Source organism: Triticum dicoccoides, chromosome 2A (genome assembly GCF_002162155.2).
Source record: "Triticum dicoccoides isolate Atlit2015 ecotype Zavitan chromosome 2A, WEW_v2.0, whole genome shotgun sequence".
In the NCBI taxonomy this organism is placed as follows: domain Eukaryota; kingdom Viridiplantae; phylum Streptophyta; class Magnoliopsida; order Poales; family Poaceae; genus Triticum; species Triticum dicoccoides.
In genome coordinates, this window is record NC_041382.1 from 116,090,090 (window position 1) to 116,109,206 (window position 19,117).

The following is a 19,117-nucleotide window of genomic DNA, read 5'->3' on the forward strand; positions in this document are numbered from 1 at the left end:
CAAAACCCATGAAACCCCACTCTCCTCCGTCGGCCTCCTGACCGCCGCCCAGCCGGAGACTCTTCCCCGACTACGTCGTCCACCGCAACAGCTCTTTGTCCCTCATCCACCGCACCGGATGAGGATCTGTTGTTGATCTCGTCGTCCCGCCGGATCAGCCGCCCCGTCCTCCACCTCCAAGGAGCTGCCCCGATGTTCGCCTCGTCTATCGCGCCACCTCAATCCCCACAGCGCCGTCTTGACCTGCCCCACCGGAACTGCAGCACCCTCACCAATTCCTCCGATGAAGCCGAGGCCAACTCGGCGCCACCAAGGAGGTTCTGCACTCACCGCTGCATTTTTATCTTTTATTTGATCTCACGGGGCTGCCGGTGCTCGATACCGAGCAGACATGGCGTGTCTCCATGGATGGCGCCGTCGCCGGCCACATCATCCACGGCGTCTCTCCCCCATGTTGTTGCTTCCTCGGCGGCGACTTCCACAATGGCACTAGCTGCAGCTGCTCCGGCTCTCGCTCGCGTTGCAGCTCTTTTCTTGCTGTCGGTCGAGCTGCTGCACTGCTCCTGCTTTCGTTCATGTTGCTGCTCTGCTCTTGCTCTCGCTTGCGTTGCTGCTGCTGCTGCATGACCTCCGGCAGCAACAGGAGTTGTTGCTTTAGCACTCGCTCGCGGTGCTACTGCACGACTTGCTCTTTGCTAGTGCGTTCCCTGATCGAGCGTCTGCTGATTTAGATCACTGCTTCTCTGCTACTAGTGCTCGAACGCCCTAAACATCTATTGCAATGCTCTGTTACTAGTTCAATCAATTTCGACAGTAATATTCAATTTCAGCTGTGATGTTCATTTTCTTCAGTTAAGTTCAGAGTGAATAGTACTTACAACATCTGTCGGAGCGGCCATGGTGCGGCTGATGCGTTTTACATCTAGCACTTTTTGGTGATGTATTTTACATCATCTATTACAGATGATATTAGGGTCCCACTTCAGATTAACGTTGTCTGTCTTGTCATGCTTCAGCCTCGTCGCCGTACACCTTAGCGGAGCTACTCCAACGATGGAACCGTCCATCACAGCGGAGCAGTACCCTCGGCGCCGTTTTCAGAGGCCTCGGATCTTCTTCCCCGCCTCCGACAGTCACACCAGCATCATCACCATCCTGCACGTCCAACCCAATGATGCTGAGGTCCACAAGCCTATGCCAAAGAGGTTGTACACTCATCACATCACTTTGTTTCTCCATTCCTCTGTTCTTCCAATTCATGTGAGCCAAACACCCAGGTTGACTGAAATCCTATGTTTCCAAATGCTCTGTTTTGCACGTGCATTCCTATCCTATTCCTGTGTTTTTCCTATCCATGCGTTTATAGAATCCTCCAATTCTAAGGAGCCCTTACAGATTTACTTCATTTTCAGATAGGCGTCAAAGAAAACTCTGTGTGTTATGTCCTGCTCCTGCCGTGCCGTCATCCACCCCACCTGAGGTGCACCATCGACAGAAGCGTTCACTGCAGCAGAGATCCCCCCTGCAGACTTCCTTTCACCGCCTCAGATCATCTTCCCTGTTGCTGGCAGCCACGCCAACTGCATTACCATCATCGACTGAGCAGATGAACCTGAGGACTACACAGTTCCGGAAGAGAGATCGCAGTCTTTCGTGTTTGCTTACGTTATACATCGGTTATTATTACCTGCTACTTTATCGTTCAATCTTGAGTTTTGAATTCCCATGGGTCTCATATCGAGCCAGCAACGAATAGTATATGTCTACTATCTGGTTCATCTGGGGTCTTCTATGAGGTTCATGTTGGGTGGGCAACAAATAATAGATGATCCATTGTCCATCTTTTTAAACTGAAGCTATAATCTACCTGCTATCATTAGTTTTGGATCCATCCACTCGTTTGCTACCATCAGTCTTGATTTTTGCATGCACCCCTTAGGCCTTACAAAATCTAACTATTTTTTTATTATGCATGTCAGATATTGTACACAATCGTACTGAACATGTAGAGAAAAAGAGAATACTGTTGCGTGCGAATATAATGTCATGTAGACGCCGCTCCATGGTGGGTGAAGTGCCCCCCCCCCTCCTGCATTTCTAGATTGTATTCCAGAGGAAGATAACTGTTCAAATGGAGATTCAGAAGGAGCCGACCACGCCTGTTTACCACCTGAGGTGTTTGCTCTAACCTGGCATGTTGATGTTGGTCATATCATGCATATGGCGCCTTGCATTGCTTACATTATACATCTTATATGCCATCAGCTTAGTTTAGATTTGCTTTGTGTGAATGCCACCTATTTGGTTTCTATATCATACTCCCACCATTCCTAAATATTTGTCTTTTTAGAGATTTCAACAAGTGACTACACACGGAACAAAATGAGTGAATCTACACTCTAAAATATGTCTATATACATCCGTATGTGGTAGTCCATTTGAAATCTCTAAAAAGACAAATATTTAGGAACGGAGGGAGTATATGGGAATTATGCAATGCCATCTTCTTTAGCCAGGCATCATATACGTGAATCATGCAATGCCATCCTGTTTAGCCAGTCATCGTATATGTGAATTGTATCATGCCATATTTTTTCCATAATGTATTCCATTTGTCAACAATGTTTATACATTCATCTACTCTTCCTGTGCATCAGCCATTTGAGTCGGTCATGGGAAAATCTGGAGTGAACACAAGGTCTTCTGAGTAGTCAGTGCTACCTGTCGATGTAGATTTCTTGCTGGTTACAGATAGCTCCTCAGAGGAGGATTCAGAGAGAGATGACCAGTCGTATCCCCCCCCCCCGAGGTGCATGCTCTAACTTGGCTAGGTTATATTGCTCATATCATGCATATGGTGTCTTGCATTGCCATGCCATCTGCTTAGATTAGACATGCTTTGTGTGAATGCCTCCTGTTTGCTTTCTATATCAGATATGTGAATTACGCAATGCCATGTTTTTCAGCCAGTTATCATATATGTGAATTATGCACCGCCATGGAGCCAGGCATCATATATGTGAATTGTCTCATGCCATCTTTTTTTCATTACGTATTCCATTTGTCGACAATCTGTGTATATTGAACTACTCTTCATGTGTATCAGCCATTTGAGCCGGTTATGGAAAAAATCTGGAGTGAAAACAAGGTCTTCAGAGCAGGCAATGGTACCTGTTGAAGCATATATCTCGCTGGTTACAGGGAGCTCCTCAGAGGAGGATTCAGAGACAGATGACCAGTCCTATATCCCACCTGAGGTGTATTCTCTAAGTTGCAATGTTTATATTTCTCATATGATGCATATGGTGTCTTGCATTGCTTAGTTTAGACAGCATATGCACAATATTGAATTCTATCTGCTTAGTTTAGAGATGATACATGCGAGTGCTAGCTGCTTAGTATATGAATCAATTATGTCAATTATATCATGCCATCCTGTATACTTAGACAACATGTATGTGAATTATTTCATCCCAACCTATTTTAGAAAGACATCATATAGTTTTGTCATGTCATCCTGTTTAGGTACTCATCATATGTTGAATTATGCCATTATATCCTGTTAAGTTATCCATCATATATCTGAAACTGTGTCATGCTATCCTGTTTAGTTAGGCATCATATATGTGAAATTGTGTCATACTGTCCTGTTTGGTTAGACAACATATATGTGAATTACCACATCTGTCTATCATACAATGTCTGTACGTTCAACTTCTTTTCTTGTTTATCAGCCATTTGAATTGGAGGGGGTGATGGCAGTATCTAAGGGAGCAAAAACCCGTTCTTCACAAAAGACAGTGCTACCCGTCGATGCAGATAGAACCATGGTTGTACTGGCCCACAAACTAGCCCCATCACACATAATCGAGACTCTTCCAGATTGCACACTTACACCGTTGGGCAGAGAACCAGCTACAACCCATCCAACCGCAACCCCAGCGGATAGTAACCCACTTATAGTTGACAAAGCACCATGTCCACCACAGAGTACCCCCACACGAGCAATTTGTAAAGCTACTGCAGTGCCCAAAGCACGAAGACCACCACAGCTAACCCAAACTCCACGTTTAAAGCGGAAGAGCAACTGTTCTCAGGTCAGATTCCATAGCTATGGTCCATACTCCTTTGTTGTTGCATCACTGTATTTACTCATACCAACTACTTTCGAATTTGAAGGATCCAATTGAAACTCCAATGGCGCAACAGGTATGTTTTAAACCTATTTCTTTAATTGGATTGTTGTTCTAACTTCTTGCTCTATGTTGATTTCAATTTAAGTTGTATAAACAGTTATGTTCTCATGTGATGCACATTACAAGTGCTGCCAATGATGTGTAGTTTCTCACACTTATATTCTGTCTATGCTGCTGTGTCTTAAAAATATATGAGTTGAACTGTGTCTCTATCTTGATTAGGGAACATAAACTAGAATGATATGGACAATACAGTGACCATAGTACATACATATATGTTTGTTTCATGTTGTTATCCTATCCACCTTACTATTGAACCAGTTTACCAAAATGAGTTTCGTATACTACAAGCTAAACTTGTGATGTGTCCGCTTGTTTCTCTTGTAGTATGTAAACAGAATATTGGAGAAGAGCACCCCACTATGCAATGGTAGAGAAAGTAATGCAGATAAGGTTCAAGATAGTGAGACAACCCTGTTGGTCTCCAAGAAAGGTGATAAAAATGATCTTGTGGACAGTGAGAAAACCCCACAATCCTGCGTTGATGTAGTGTTCGAGTTACTGGCCAGTACCGCTGGCGCAAGCTCTTCGAACTCGCTGCCTGAATCACTTCGGCTTCTTCAGTCTCAGCTACAAGCTGAAAGGCATGAGTCAGCTGTGCTGTGACAAGAAGCCGAAGGACTGAGGAAGTCCCTGTAGAATTCAGATGCGTACTTTCTTGTGCAATAGCAAGCGCTTGAGGATTTAAGCGCCAAACAAGAGAAAGTTAATAAGCTTGCTAAGCATCTTGCCAGCATTATGGGTACCCGGGATTTTGTTTCTTGAACTTTTCTGAAGTGGTTTCAGTTCTGGACTTGTTTAGCTGTGCCGTTTATATGCTGCTTTGTTCCCTATATTTGCCTGGTGGCAAACTTTGATGCCCAATGAATGTAATATGTGTAATAGCCGTGATAGCCTAGCATAAGTTGCTTGCTTATTTATTTTCTTGTTGTCTTGTTTATTTGTTTGCTTGTAGTCAGTGCAGTTCTTTTTTCGCGGTTTGCTAGTGGCTGCAATAACCTATTTTTTTAAACTAGGCCACAATAACCATGGGCTAATATTTACTATAGTGACACTGGGCCTCCTACGGGCCGTAGAAACAGTCGGCCTTCTACGGGTCATAGAAACAGTAGGCCTTCTACGGGTCGTAGAAACAATGGGCCTTCTACGGGCCGTATCATCAATGGGCCTTATATGGGCCGTATGATCAATTGGCCAAACATGGGCCAATAACAAGCCGCATTATGGCCGTAAACGTGCTAGAGTTGGAATCATCCGTTCATGGGCCGACCATAACGGGCCATCATTAATAGGTCGTATTTGATGATGCTATGAAAACGGCCCAACGTATTAACGGACCACAAACGGGCCGACTGTAACCACGGGCTGAATTTGGCCCACAAGCAGAAAATGACAGTAACGGGTCGTAAGTAAACGAATGCTGGAAATGAGCCCAAGAATAAATGGGCTCTAAGAAGGTCGAAAGATAACATGGGCTAGAAACGGCCCAACGGAATAACGGCCCGTTAATGGGTATAAAGTGATACACTGTTCATTACGGACCAGTTTCACCACGGGCCGTTAATGGGTGTAAAGTGACACACTGTTCATTACGAGCCAGTTTCACCACGGGCCATTAATAGGCCAAGAGTAACATAGGGCCTCATATGGGCCGAAAGACGTCATGGGCCATACATGGGCCAGAAGTGAAAATGGGCTGGAATCATATTGGATGGCCCAGATGACGCTACTAGGCCTAATTCGGATAGGGCGTAACGGGCCTTGGGTTAGCGGGCTATAAATGGGCTATATGCGAACAGGTCGTTAACAGGCTTTCCATGGGCCGGCCCGCCACCTTTTGACCAAGTCAAATGGGCCGGCCTTTTCATAGGAATGGGCTTCTGTTGGGCCGTGCCTTGTGTCGACGTATCATAGGCGCCTTCTGTCCAATGAGTGGATGACATCTGTTCCAACGATGAGCCAACACATGTTTCCTCCAGCCAATGATGATTTTACACGTGGAAAATCCCCAATGGTTGGGGCTGTTAACGGTTTATCCGATCCAAAACCCGACCCGATAGCTTAACGCATTCCGTTATGGTGGATGCCACGTGTCGGTCACCCTTGACGAAAGCACTTCTGTGACGCGCGATTATCGTCATGGAAGTGCGCACTTCTGTGATGATAATTTTGGTAATGTCATGAAACACTTGTACGACGGCACAGGTATGACTATCTTGATTCTGTCATAAAATCATCATGGATGTATATGCATGACAAAAAAACGCGACCTATTGTGACAAACACATATCATCACGGAAGTGTATTTTTTTTGTAGTGCCCCATCTTGTTATCCTCGATGGCAACAATACAATACGTGCCTTGCTGCACCTACTGTCACTGGGAAAGGACACCGCAAGATTGAACCCAAAGCTAAGCACTTCTCCCATTGCAAGAAAGATCAATCTAGTAGGCCAAACCAAACTGTAATTCGAAGAGACTTGCAAAGATAACCAATCATACATTAAAGAATTCGGAGAAGATTCAAATATTATTCATAGATAGACTTGATCATAAACCCATAATTCATCGGTCTCAACAAATACACCGCAAAAATAAGATTACATCGAATAGTTTTCCACAAGAGAGGGGGAGAACATTGTATTGAGATCCAAAAAGAGAGAAGAAGCCATCTAGCTACTAACTATGGACCCGTAGGTCTGAGGTAAACTACTCACACTTCATTGGAGAGGCTATGGTGTTGATGTAGAAGCCCTCCGTGATCGATGCCCCCTCCGGCGGAGCTCCGGAACAGGCCCCAAGATGGGATCTCGTGGATACAGAAAGTTGTGGCGGTGGAATTAGGTTTTTGGCTCCGTATCTGATCGTTTTGGGGTACGTAGGTATATATAGGAGGAAGGAGTATGTCGGTGGAGCAAAAGGGGGCCCACGAGGGTGGAGGGCGTGCCTGGTGGGGGTGGGCGCGCCCCCCTACCTCGTGGCCTCATCTTTTCTTTCTTGACGTAGGGTCCAAGTCTCCTGGGTCTTGTTCCTTGAGAAAATCACGTTCCCGAAGGTTTCATTCTGTTTGGACTCTGTTTGATATTCCTTTTCTTCGAAACCCTAAAACAGGCAAAAAACAGCAATTCTGGGCTGGGCCTCCGGTTAATAGGTTAGTCCCAAAAATAATATAAAAGTGGATAATAAAGCCCAATAATGTCCAAAACAGTAGATAATATAGCATGGAGCAATCAAAAATTATAGATACATTGGAGACGTATCAGAGGACATTGAGGATCCCCTCGTCCGTGCAGTTGCGGCAAAAGACCGATACCGCATCGTCGTCGCAACAATATTTAATCTTGTTTTTAACAAGCAGGAATCTAGCCCAAAAGTGATGGGTTGTTTCCTGAGGTTGCTGTCGTATATACATTAAGTCATATATATCCGGGGGACCGGAATTGCCAGGAGAGTATTGATTGTGGTGGGCGGGTGGCTTTAAATCCGAACCCTGACCCACTAGGAATCCGGATTTTGCAAAATTTCTGAGGTGACTTACCCAGGATCCAGAGCGTCCTGGGGGTTTTTAGGCTTGACGCCTGATTCTATGTTCGGGGGACAGATGGTCTCTTCCCGAAGATTGGTGTCCAGCTCGCAGGGCTCGGAAATCTGAACATAGCTTGTTTTCAGCATAGGAAGAACGATATCCTCGACTTGCTCTTCCACGACGGTCACCAGGTGGGTGACAGGTGGGGATGTGATTTCCCTTTGATCGGGGTTAAGCCCAGTCAGATCATAATTTGTTGCGACCCCCATGGCGGTGATGCGATCTAGCAGTTCGTTTAAGGAAGAGATATCTGCCGGATTCATCTTATCGACGCTTTCAGGGTTGATGCGGAGATGGTTTTTGATGATCTGGGGGACCTCTTTAGGCACGACGGCTGGACATGCGCCCATGGTGAAACTGCCGATCTGTAGGATCTGCCCAGGTACTAGGGCTCTTCCGGAGGTCATCTCGTTGCTGACGACAAGGTGAGCCATCGATCCTTCTATCGATAACACAGAGGAACTCTCAATGAAAGCACCAATGTCGGTGTCAAAACCGGCTGATCTCGGGTAGGGGGCCCCAAACTATGCGTCTGAGGATCGAAGGTAACAGGAGGCGGGGGACATGATGTTTACCCAGGTTCGGGCCCTCCTAATGGAGGTAATACCCTACTTCCTGCTTGATTGACTATGATGAGTATAGGGGTTACAAGAGTTGATCTACCTCGAGATCGTAATGACTAAACCCTAGATGTCTAGCCTATATGAATTCTAATGATCTCCACGGACTAAACCCTCCGGTTTATATAGACACCGGAGGGGGCTAGGGTTGTACAAAGTCGATTTACAGAGAAAGGAAGTTTCATATTCGGACGCGAGGCTTGCCATCCACGCAAAGGAGAGTCCCATCCGGACATTGGGGAAGGCCTTCAATCTCGTATCTTCACAGCCCATTAGTCCGGCCCATATCACATAGCCCGGATGCTCGGGGACCCCCTAATCCAGGACTCCCTCAGAGGGGGCTGGTTTCTTGCCCTCCAAGTCCATTGGGGCGTTGGCAAAGGTGGGAGGAAAGAAATACTATCATTTCCCTTCCCCACCGATTGTTATCCCCCCTTTTAGGATCTTGATCTTATCCCTTCGGGATATGATCTTATTCCTTCTAAGGGGGGATCTTGGTGCGCCTTTACCAAGGGTGTGGGGCCTTGCCCCCACTACCCATGTTCATGTGGGTCCCCCCATGCAGGTGGGCCCCACTCCGGAACCTTCTAAAACCTTCCCAATACAATACTGGAAAACCCCGAACATTTTCCAGTGGCCAAAATAGGAGTTCCCATATATAAATCTTTACCTTCGGACCATTCTGGAACTCCTCGTAACGTCTGGGATCTCATTCGAGACTCCGAACAACTTTCGGTAACCACATACAATTTCCATTACAATTCTAGCATCATCGAACCTTAAGTGTGTAGACCCTACATGTTCGGGAACCACGCAGACATGACCGAGATGCCTCTCCGGCCAATAACCAATAGCGGGATCTGGATACCCATATTGGCTCTCACATGTTCCACGATGATCTCTTCAGATGAACCACGATGTCGGGGATTCAATCAATCCCGTATATAATTCCCTTTGTCCATCGGTATGTTACTTTCCCAAGATTCGATCGTCGATATCCCCATACCTTGTTCAATCTCGTTACCGGCAAGTCTCTTTACTTGTTCCGTAACACATGATCCCGTGACTAACTCCTTAGTCACATTGAGCTCATTATGATGATGCATTACCGAGTGGCCCCAGAGATACCTCTCCGTCATACGGAGTGACAAATCCCAGTCTCGATTCGTGCCAACCCAACAGATACTTTCGGAGATACCTGTAGTGCACCTTTATAGTCACCCAGTTACGTTATGACGTTTGATACACCCAAAGCATTCCTATGGTATCCGGGAGTTGCACAATCTCATGGTCTAAGGATATGATACTTGACATTAGAAAAGCTCTAGCAAACGAACTACACGATATTGTGCTATGCTTAGGATTGGGTCTTGTCCATCACGTCATTCTCCTAATGACATCCAATGTCCATGGTCAGGAAACCATAACCATCTATTGATCAATGAGCTAGTCAAATAGAGGCTCACTAGGGACATGTTGTGATATATGTATTCACACATGTATTACGGTTTCCGGTTAATACAATTATAGAAATGATAATAGACAATTATCATGAACAAGGAAATATAATAATAACCATTTTATTATTGCCTCTAGGGCATATTTCCAACAGTGGAGGCTCTAAACAGGGCGAAAATGGAAGCATCATAAGGTAGTTGGGGTCCGACCCATGGCTGCTCTGGGTCGTTTATTTGTAGCCATATCCAACGAAGTCTAAGGGCCCTCCCAAAGCATTCCAGGTTTGCGATACCGAGCCCACCAAGCACTTGGCGAGTCGGTCAAACGTTAGGATCCTGTTGTGGAGGACCAGACATGAGAAAAGCTTTCACTTTGGCGCCGCATGCGCCTTCCAGACTTTGTTGCTTGAGAACCTCTAGTAAGAGCCAAGGAATTGCGCCCGATAGGCCGAGCTAGCCGAATATTCTCCCTTGGGGTTCCAGTTCCAAGAGATGGCGTCCGGTGTGAGAGGGTCGAGGGAGGTTGAGGTAATGGTAGAAGCCAACTCAATGAATTCTCGGAGCTGGTCCAGTGTATTCATCTTGGCCACAACACGGATCCAGGCCACATTTCGGAGCTCATCGTGCATAGATCTGCCTATGGAAGACCTATCCGTTCACTTTAGCAGTCTGCAACCTGGTTCTGACTTGGGTAGGAGAGCCGTTGGTGTTTGCTTAGACTGTCGTTTCCCCCTCAATCGACGCCTGGTGGGATGCCATGAACTCATCTCAATTTCATAATTATCTTTTCTTTAGCGCCACGGAGGGTGGCTAGGCCATGGTGGTTGCCCGTGAACAGGTAGGTGACACCGAGGGGAGGAGGCACGGCAATCGGCGGAGGCGAGGAGTGGGCAACGTCGTGGTAATATCTTCTCCAACCTCCCTTCTTGTATGCTACACCTAAATCTACCTGAATTCAGTTTTGTGGTCTCGTGAAAAATAGAGAACCGGTTCATCTATATATTTGTTTTTCCCAAAAAAATTGTTTAATTGTTCTCTTTGGTAAATGCCAAACTATAATTAACCATGTTAGGATTATAATCAAGGTTTGTGGATGAAACACCAACAATCATTCAATATATCATGCGTGTGCTGTTTATTTAGGCCCAGCTTTCTGATGCATTATGCTTACCATACAACATACAGTGAAAATTAGACAAATAAAGAAAAATAAGTTGTTATTAAAAAGGTAAAATATGCAAAAGGAATCGTTAGCTCAACAAAATTATCATAATCCTCCTTGATGTGAAGCGAGCTCTAGTCAATATCGAGCACCAATAACTTATTTAATAAAATCTTTTATCTAATACATTGTTTTGTTTTTTAGAGAAAAGGCGATAATGCCTGACTTTAATAAATTAATAAAGCCACAAACATCCGAAAGATAAAAGATGCTGAACGAAACAGCTTAGAACAGGACGCACACTTCCTTTGATGATTTGAATTCAACTGGATCACATATCAACCGCTTATATTTAATGATATAATTTTCAAGTAATACAGAAAACTGCACGTGAACTTTATAGATAGGAGAAGAAAAGAACAGAAGCTATTACAAAGTTCAGAACGATTGCAACCGACCAACTCGGGACATGAAACAAATAAATCTGACTACAAAACAGAGGGCGAGGTTGGGACGGCCATAAGGCGAACCCAGCGAACCCCACCCATTATCATTTGTTCGCAGTAGCGTACTCAGATTCCCACCGTAAGCTATCTGACGGTCTCCAAGTTCTTGAGTTCAGGGGTCTGTTCAACATTCAATTAGCAAAACAAACATCGGACGGTTTACAAACATACTGGGAAACCATCAACGATGGCAGATATGCTTCTTGTTGTAAAGGTTCTTCTCCATGACAGCAGTGTGCCTACAAAAGTCAAATGTAGTGACCACTACCTACAGTCATAATCATCTCAGGCAACACTTTCAGTACTGAGAAGAGTAAGTACACCAGAGAAGCAATAATCATTGCATCATAGGAACCTCAAGCATACACAACCTCCAGCTAAAACAGGGCCATCACATTCTGTCATCTCATTTGTTTTAAAACTTTATTTTTGAAAAATCTGTTACCTCGATCTTGCAAGTATTATACTTCAAAAGACTCCTAGTATGCAGCACTAATGGGTCAACTTTGTACCTCTCTGGCTTAATATACCGCCTGGAATTTATCATATGATAATGAATTAATCCTGTCAAAAGTCATAATAGCTGCAGATAGGGAAAGTTGTGGCTGTGTGGTCAGGTTGCTACACCTCTTATGTGTAGACCATCTATTCTTGTATCAAAATCCGTGCATACAAAATTCTCTTTCTTGTTTCTCCCAAATAAGAAAACATTTGAACCTGAAACTTTGAAGGTCTACATTGCACAAGTACTACCATGTGCATATTTTTTCCGATTTTTTTATGCACGACATAAACATATAAAATGATAAAATTCATTCAAAAATTTAGTTTGACAAAATTGTGTTGCATAAGAAAAAACGGAAACAATTTATTCACAGAGTGGTACATGTGTGGTGTTGGGTCAAATGGTCTCTTATTTGAAGAAACAAAAAAATTATATGTAAAGATAGCACGGATCTTGATGTAAACTGGATAGCCTAGCAAGAAGATATAGCTATCTCATAGGATAGAAATTCCACACTCAGATATCAAATGGTGATATTGATATCATATTATCAATATTTATAATATGTGGCCACCACATATTTTAGACATGCCTTTTCTTCCATTGATTTTCAAACAATGTACTAAAAAAACTCTGTAAGAGAAAAGCCACAAAATTTTGTAAGAGTCATTTTATAAAGAGTTAAATACATCATGAGTGTCTAAACTTGTCCGTCGCGGTCGTTTAGTGCCTAAACTTGTAAAATACACAAAAATGGTGTTATAACTTGTCGCAAGGTGCATATACGGTGCCTCCATCCGTGTGCCACTGTATTTGCTCTCCGGGTGGCGTGATAACTGGCGGCTGGCCCACAGATCAGTGGATGAGCATTACCTGCACTGGGTGAAATGCATCCGATTTTTTTTTGCAGAAAATCTCGTGAGATTTAATTAAAGTCACAAATAAGCCATTGCTCTGTATGCTAACAACAGGAAGAAAATATACTGTGTCATTTAATTGGTTTCGACCCTGGGACCTCCAGGTTAAATAGCACGCACGCTAGACGCCAAGACTCTGCAATTTCCATTATAGTTTTTCAAGTTATTGTTTGGTTTTCACAATATATGTACAATTTCCAATATACAAATACAATAATTACAAATATGTGACTATTGTCTATTAAAATCTTTATTCTATTTTTATTATTTGTAGTTCGAAGAGGTAAACATAAACTGTTTGTAAAATTTATGTGGATTTCAAAAGTTCAACATATATTATAAAATATTGCGTAATTTTTTTGTATCTTCATTCAGGACCACAAGTACGGAGAATTATTTCATATCTTCATTGTATTTTTAGAATACATAATTATTAAAAAATCAACAAAGTTGTATTTTAAAAATTGTTCAATACGTTTTAAAAATGATTCTGTAAAAACAATAAATTCTATAAATGGGTTAAAACATATTAAACGTGTTTGTAGAAATGCAAGAATAATTTTACACAATAATTATTTTAATACATATTGAACATTTTATGAAATAGATGTTGTAATTTTTTTGAATGTGTGACGGGCATTTTTCAAATACACGTTTACAATTTCTTAATACAAGTGAGAAATGTTCCAAAAATATGTTGCTTTCGAGAAAAATGCACTAACACTTTTTAAGTTGATGGCAAGTAATATGTTGAGTTGTTCTCTTTTCTTCAAACGTGAGAATTTCTTAATAATTTTTTAAATTTTCTTTGAGTCAACCTTTTTCTTTTTTTCCTCTTTATTATTTTGTCCGATATCCCTAATAAATAGTAGTGTATCTGGGTATTGCACAGATAACTGTTCTTGGTGATATCAATGCAGTTTGGCATATTTAAATAAAATATCAGAAGTTTTTGTGAAAGATATTTAAAGTACAAGGAATATTCTGTAAAACAACCAGCATACTCCTCTCACACGAATTGACATGTGGGTCGACGCCATCTTGGCACAACATTTTTTTTAACATGTGGGCTGTGCATATGCCCAGATACGGACTGAGGCACCGTATTTGAATGTTCGAACAAGTTACTGCACCAATTTATTGTATTCTACTCCCTCTGTAAACTAATATAAAAACATTTAGATTACTAAAATAGTGATCTAAACGCTATTATATTAGTTTACGGAGGGAGTACAAATTTAGGCATCAAAGTGATCGCATCGAACAAGTTGAGTCACTCGTGATGTATTTAACTCTTTTATAAAATTCTTCGCAAAAGAAAACTCTTTTATAAAATTTAAGTTTGAAGTCAGTGTCTCATGCATCATGCCAATCAGTCGTAGCACAGAGTAAAGCCAAACTCGCTTGTCATCATGGCATCATCATCCAAAGTCATCGTGGCATCATTATCCACTATAAACTGACGGAACCGGCTCCTCTACCGCGCAGTGAGCCAGTGAGCACGGTAAGGATGCTACAGTACCCCTGCCTTTGGGCACCTGTCAGCTGTTAGATGCAGTATAAATGTTCAGATCTCTTTGCTACAGTGCGTAAACAGTTCACATGTTACAAGAACGGAAACAGTGCATCTTGCTACGGTGCACGAACAGTGGTTTTGGCTGCAGTGCGCCTGCCGTGCCTTCTGCGTTTACACTGCCCCGGTGTACTGTAGCATCCCTGACGTGTCCACTGCACGGCAAAGGAGCCGGTTAGCTAACGTCTCCGATTCAAGCACAACTTGTGCTGCCGTATATTTTACAGACTATTACTACACATTGCATAATTGGTAGATACGGACAGCTCTCTACCACCAAACGTAGACAGATGACTTTTGCGAATTTACGCATAACTCAAATAGATAGATTTCTTGTGAGAGAACCAGTTCATAAGTGACTCGCATTTTTCTGAATTTATTTTAATAATTCAAATGGTTCCTTCAGTAAGAGTTCTGTTGACCGCAAGATGCCCGCGGTGACTTCATCAATCTCAAAATGTTGTGACAGCTCAGTGTCCTCGGGGTGCTCATAGGATAGGGTGTGCGTGCGTGCATTCATGAGTGAGTGTATATAAGCATCTGTAATTGTACTATGTCCAAAAAAATAGATATATGACTTGTAATTAGCCCCCTAATGTTATCGAACATCAATATATTTTGGCCTATGCAAAATAAAGTGGATGCTTGTTTAAATTTATATACTACCCCTGTCTCAAAATGTCTGATGTTTTTGACACTATCACAGTGTTAAGTGTAAAAAATAATACCTTACATTTTAAAACAAAGGAGGTAGTAGATTAAAACTTGTTTCTTCTGAGAATAACATAATAGATCGAAACTTGTTACATGCAACTCTGGCCGACAAAAGATCAATTAGATAGCGGTGGCAATGCATCGTGACTTGATTACTTGTAGTTTTATATAAACAGAGTAATGCAATTTTGTTTTTGTAGGATATAATATAATGGATTGAAACTGTTACAAACAACTCTGGCCCACCAAAGATCAATTAGATGTTGATGGCAGTGCATTGTGCCTTATTTACCTCTTGTTTAATAACATTGTGAACCAAAATTTATTTTTTGCGAGGATTAATATAATACATTGAAACTTGTGACATGTAACCTAGACCGGCCGAAGGTCAATTAGATTAGATGCCAGTGGCAGAGTAGAGGTGCACCGGTAGGCGCGGCTCTGCATGGAGCACCAACGGCTTGGTTAGGAATAAATCATGCTCCGACTCGCTGAGATCAATGGCTGCTACCCCCTGCGGCTTGCTCCAAGTAAACCCTTGGATTAGCCGCCCGAAGAGCATCATGCACATGTCCGTCCCTAGCGATGATGCGATGCACCCACGGCGGCCGGTGCTAAAGGAGATGAACCGCAATTCATTCTCAGTGAGCACCACATCGCCGCCTTCAGCCATATTAATGTGGCGCTCTGGTTTGAAGAGAAGTGGCTCCTCCCAGATGACCGGGTTTCGACCAAGCCCGATGCGGCTGAGGATGACGTGGCTGCCCTTGGGCACATGGTAGCCGGCAACAGTGGTGTCATCGAGCGCAATGTGCGGCAGATTGAAGGGGGCGACAGGGTGCAGCCGAAACGCCTCGCGGATGCACGCTTTGGCATAGTTGAGTTGCGGGATGTCTGATTCCTGCACCAGCCGTTCTCGACCCACCACCCGGTCCATCTCCTCCACCGCCTTTGCCATCACCTCCGGTGCATTCGCCATCTCCGCCAGCGCCCACTCCACCGCGTTCGACGGATTGTCGGTGGCCGCTAATATTATGTCCTACACCATCGTCCCAACACATTAATTTGGAAGCCTTTTTGTTTTGCATGTATGCCCTTGTATATATAAAGTGTGGATAACCAACCATCGAGTGCGCTTTGACCTCTTCGATGGTGAGCGCCGGCTTCCCCTGAGCGTCTTTGAGCGTGATGAGCACGTCGAGAAAGTCGTCGAGCTCCCTTCTCTCGCCGGACTTCCACTGCCTCCATCGCTCGTCGATGACTGTGTCATGGAGCCGGTTCACCGTCGCGTTCGCCTCCTTGACCACCTTCTCGTGGCCATCCAGGTCGAGGCCGCGCAGCCACGGGAGGTAGTCTGAGACGCAGAACGCGAAGAGGAGCCCGAGGGACGTAAACACGGCGTCCATGTGCTCCTCCTCCATCAGGCCCGGCCCACCGTCCGGCCGAGGCTCACCGAAATACCGCCGGCCGAAGGCTAGCCGGCGGATGACGTTGCCGCAGTAGTGCCTCGCCACGTGCCTCACGTCCACGCCAGACGCAGACCCGGTGGCGAGGGTGTGGACGTAGCGGCTGAGGTTGTCGGCCTCATCGGCGCGCCGGTCGTGGAGCCACCGGTGGCGGGACGGGCAGACGATCTCCGAGGTGAGCACGCGGCGCATCTTCTTCCACTGGTCGCCGAAGGGCGAGAGCACGGCGTCCTTGTACCCGCCGCTGATGGTGCCGGAGGCGAAGGTGAGCGGGCGGGAGGCGAAGTTGGCATCCTGCGTCCTGAGTACCTCGCGGGCGATGCTGGGGCAGGTGATGGCGATGACGTGCACGCTGCCGAGGCGGACGCAGGTGATGTCGGTGCCCATGTCCTCCATCATCCGATGGATCCACCGGAATGCCGGCTTGCTGAGTAACATCTCGGGAAGGTTCCCCACTACCGGCCACGGCACCGGCCCTGGCGGGAGAGCCGGCGCCGACGCACCAACAATTCCGCTACGAGAACATGCGATCTTGCTCTTGGGACGCAGCACCAGCCTCCGTGGATCATGAGGGAGATGAATGCTAACACGAGCAGTGGCGCTAGCGCCTTGGCAGCTGCTGAGGAGATGAATGCCCATCTTCCCCGAAAGCTTTGCTTTTGCCTGCTTCCTAATGTAGCACCTCTTGTTGCCAAACGAGTTGAGCTTGGTGTGCTGCTATAGTTATGCATGAGTCCCTATATACTCCCTCTGTCCGAACAAGTTTGTCTCAAACTTGTCTCTCAAGTGGATGTATCTAGCACCAAATTAGTGCTAGATACATTTATTTAAGAAACAAACTTTTTCGGATGAAGTCATCTGACTATAGATGGAAAGCATCCATCAGCCCACCTGTGCACCGTAGCATGAGAGGAAGCAGGACGTACAATTTGCCTCCTAGGACCTGCGTGAGAGGACATAACGAGCGCTAATTCTGGATGGTTCGCTTCCCGTTAATTACAGGTTTTTTTGCATTAATCACGTCCAATTACTTTCCTTTTTTTAAACCTACGTCTAATTAGTTTCCTAACAACTTCTGATTTGCCCCCAGCAAACAAATATAATTCTATTTTTGTAGATGCATTTTTTTGCAAGGAAACAATTACGGTTTTTTTTGCATTAATCACGTCTAATTAGTTTCCTTTTTCTTGAAGCTACGTCTAATTAGTTTCCTAACTTATGATTTGCTTCCAACAAATATATCTCTATTTTTGCAGATGCATTTTTGTGCAAGGAAACATCTTCTCTTTTTAGATTGAGATGTGCTTTCAATAAACAAATACACAAAATAATTATTTCCGTGGGAAGTCTGGATAGAAGCATTACTTTTTGTCAATGGAAGCACACTTTCGCGTTGCAAACATATTATTCGATCATAGAAGCATACTTTTACAGTCTTGCTAAGTCTCAGTCGATGCTATATCCATAAGATCTTACATTGAGATCCGTGCAAAAAAATCTAGTTTTTTCTTTTTCTCTCTTGCATGTTATGTCACTTGATTGAGACTTGGTTAAATCTCAATCGACTGAGACCTAGCGACACCCTTTCTTTTATTGATGGAAGCACCATTTCACGTTGCGATGCAATTGTGCTTCTGTTGAGAAGACTATTTGCTTCCATCATATTACAATTGTGCTTATGTTCAGAAGAATATTTGCTTTGAATATGTGTCTATCGAAAAGAATATTTGCTTCTATCGAAAATGAGATTCAATTCTCTCTAGTCAAAAATCGCATCCAATGTTCAGCTACATTTTTTTACAATCATGCAAATTTTTATTTCCATCCACTAGAATTCAATAGAACATAAAGTTGCATCGGGCAAACATAAAAATTCTGCTTCTATATTTGATTACTTATATTTCCAAGGAAATGAAAAATTACAATCACAATTTAGAGTGAGCCTGAACCAGTTCAAGCAACATCTTTCCGAGCTTCTTCTGGTTGAATTCACCCTCTCCCCTATTGTAGCTCCGATGATGTTCAGCAGGTGCCGCCGTGAACTGCACTTCAGCTGCCGCATACCACCAAACATAGCCTCCACTGGAAATACAGAAAGGGTACGATGTCTTCTCAAGATAGTTGTATGGAAGCAAGATAATAGAAATAAGAAAGTTTATTCGTTGAACAAGCTATTTGTTGAACACGGCACGAGAAATTGCAGGAAGCATTAAATTATGGGAACCCAACATAACATATCTTTGTATGAAGCAGAGATCATTGATAATATATAATAAACTGTTTGGCACAAACAAGAGGATGCGTCTCTTATGTCGCCAACATACAAATTGAACCTATTATCGGTTGATGAATGGA

At 43.9% G+C, this 19,117-nt stretch overlaps 1 protein-coding gene across 1 annotated transcript; it reads right to left on the bottom strand.

The window, feature by feature from the left end:
* Positions 1-15,693: 15,693 nt before the first annotated feature.
* On the bottom strand, positions 15,694-17,401 carry LOC119359139 (tyrosine N-monooxygenase-like). The gene is made up of 2 exons (XM_037625458.1): positions 16,421-17,401; positions 15,694-16,335 (listed from the first exon to the last, which is right to left on the bottom strand). Exons 1-2 carry the CDS (start codon positions 17,399-17,401, stop codon positions 15,694-15,696), a joined length of 1,623 nt encoding a protein of 540 aa, XP_037481355.1.
* Between the last annotated feature and the right edge of the window lie 1,716 nt (positions 17,402-19,117).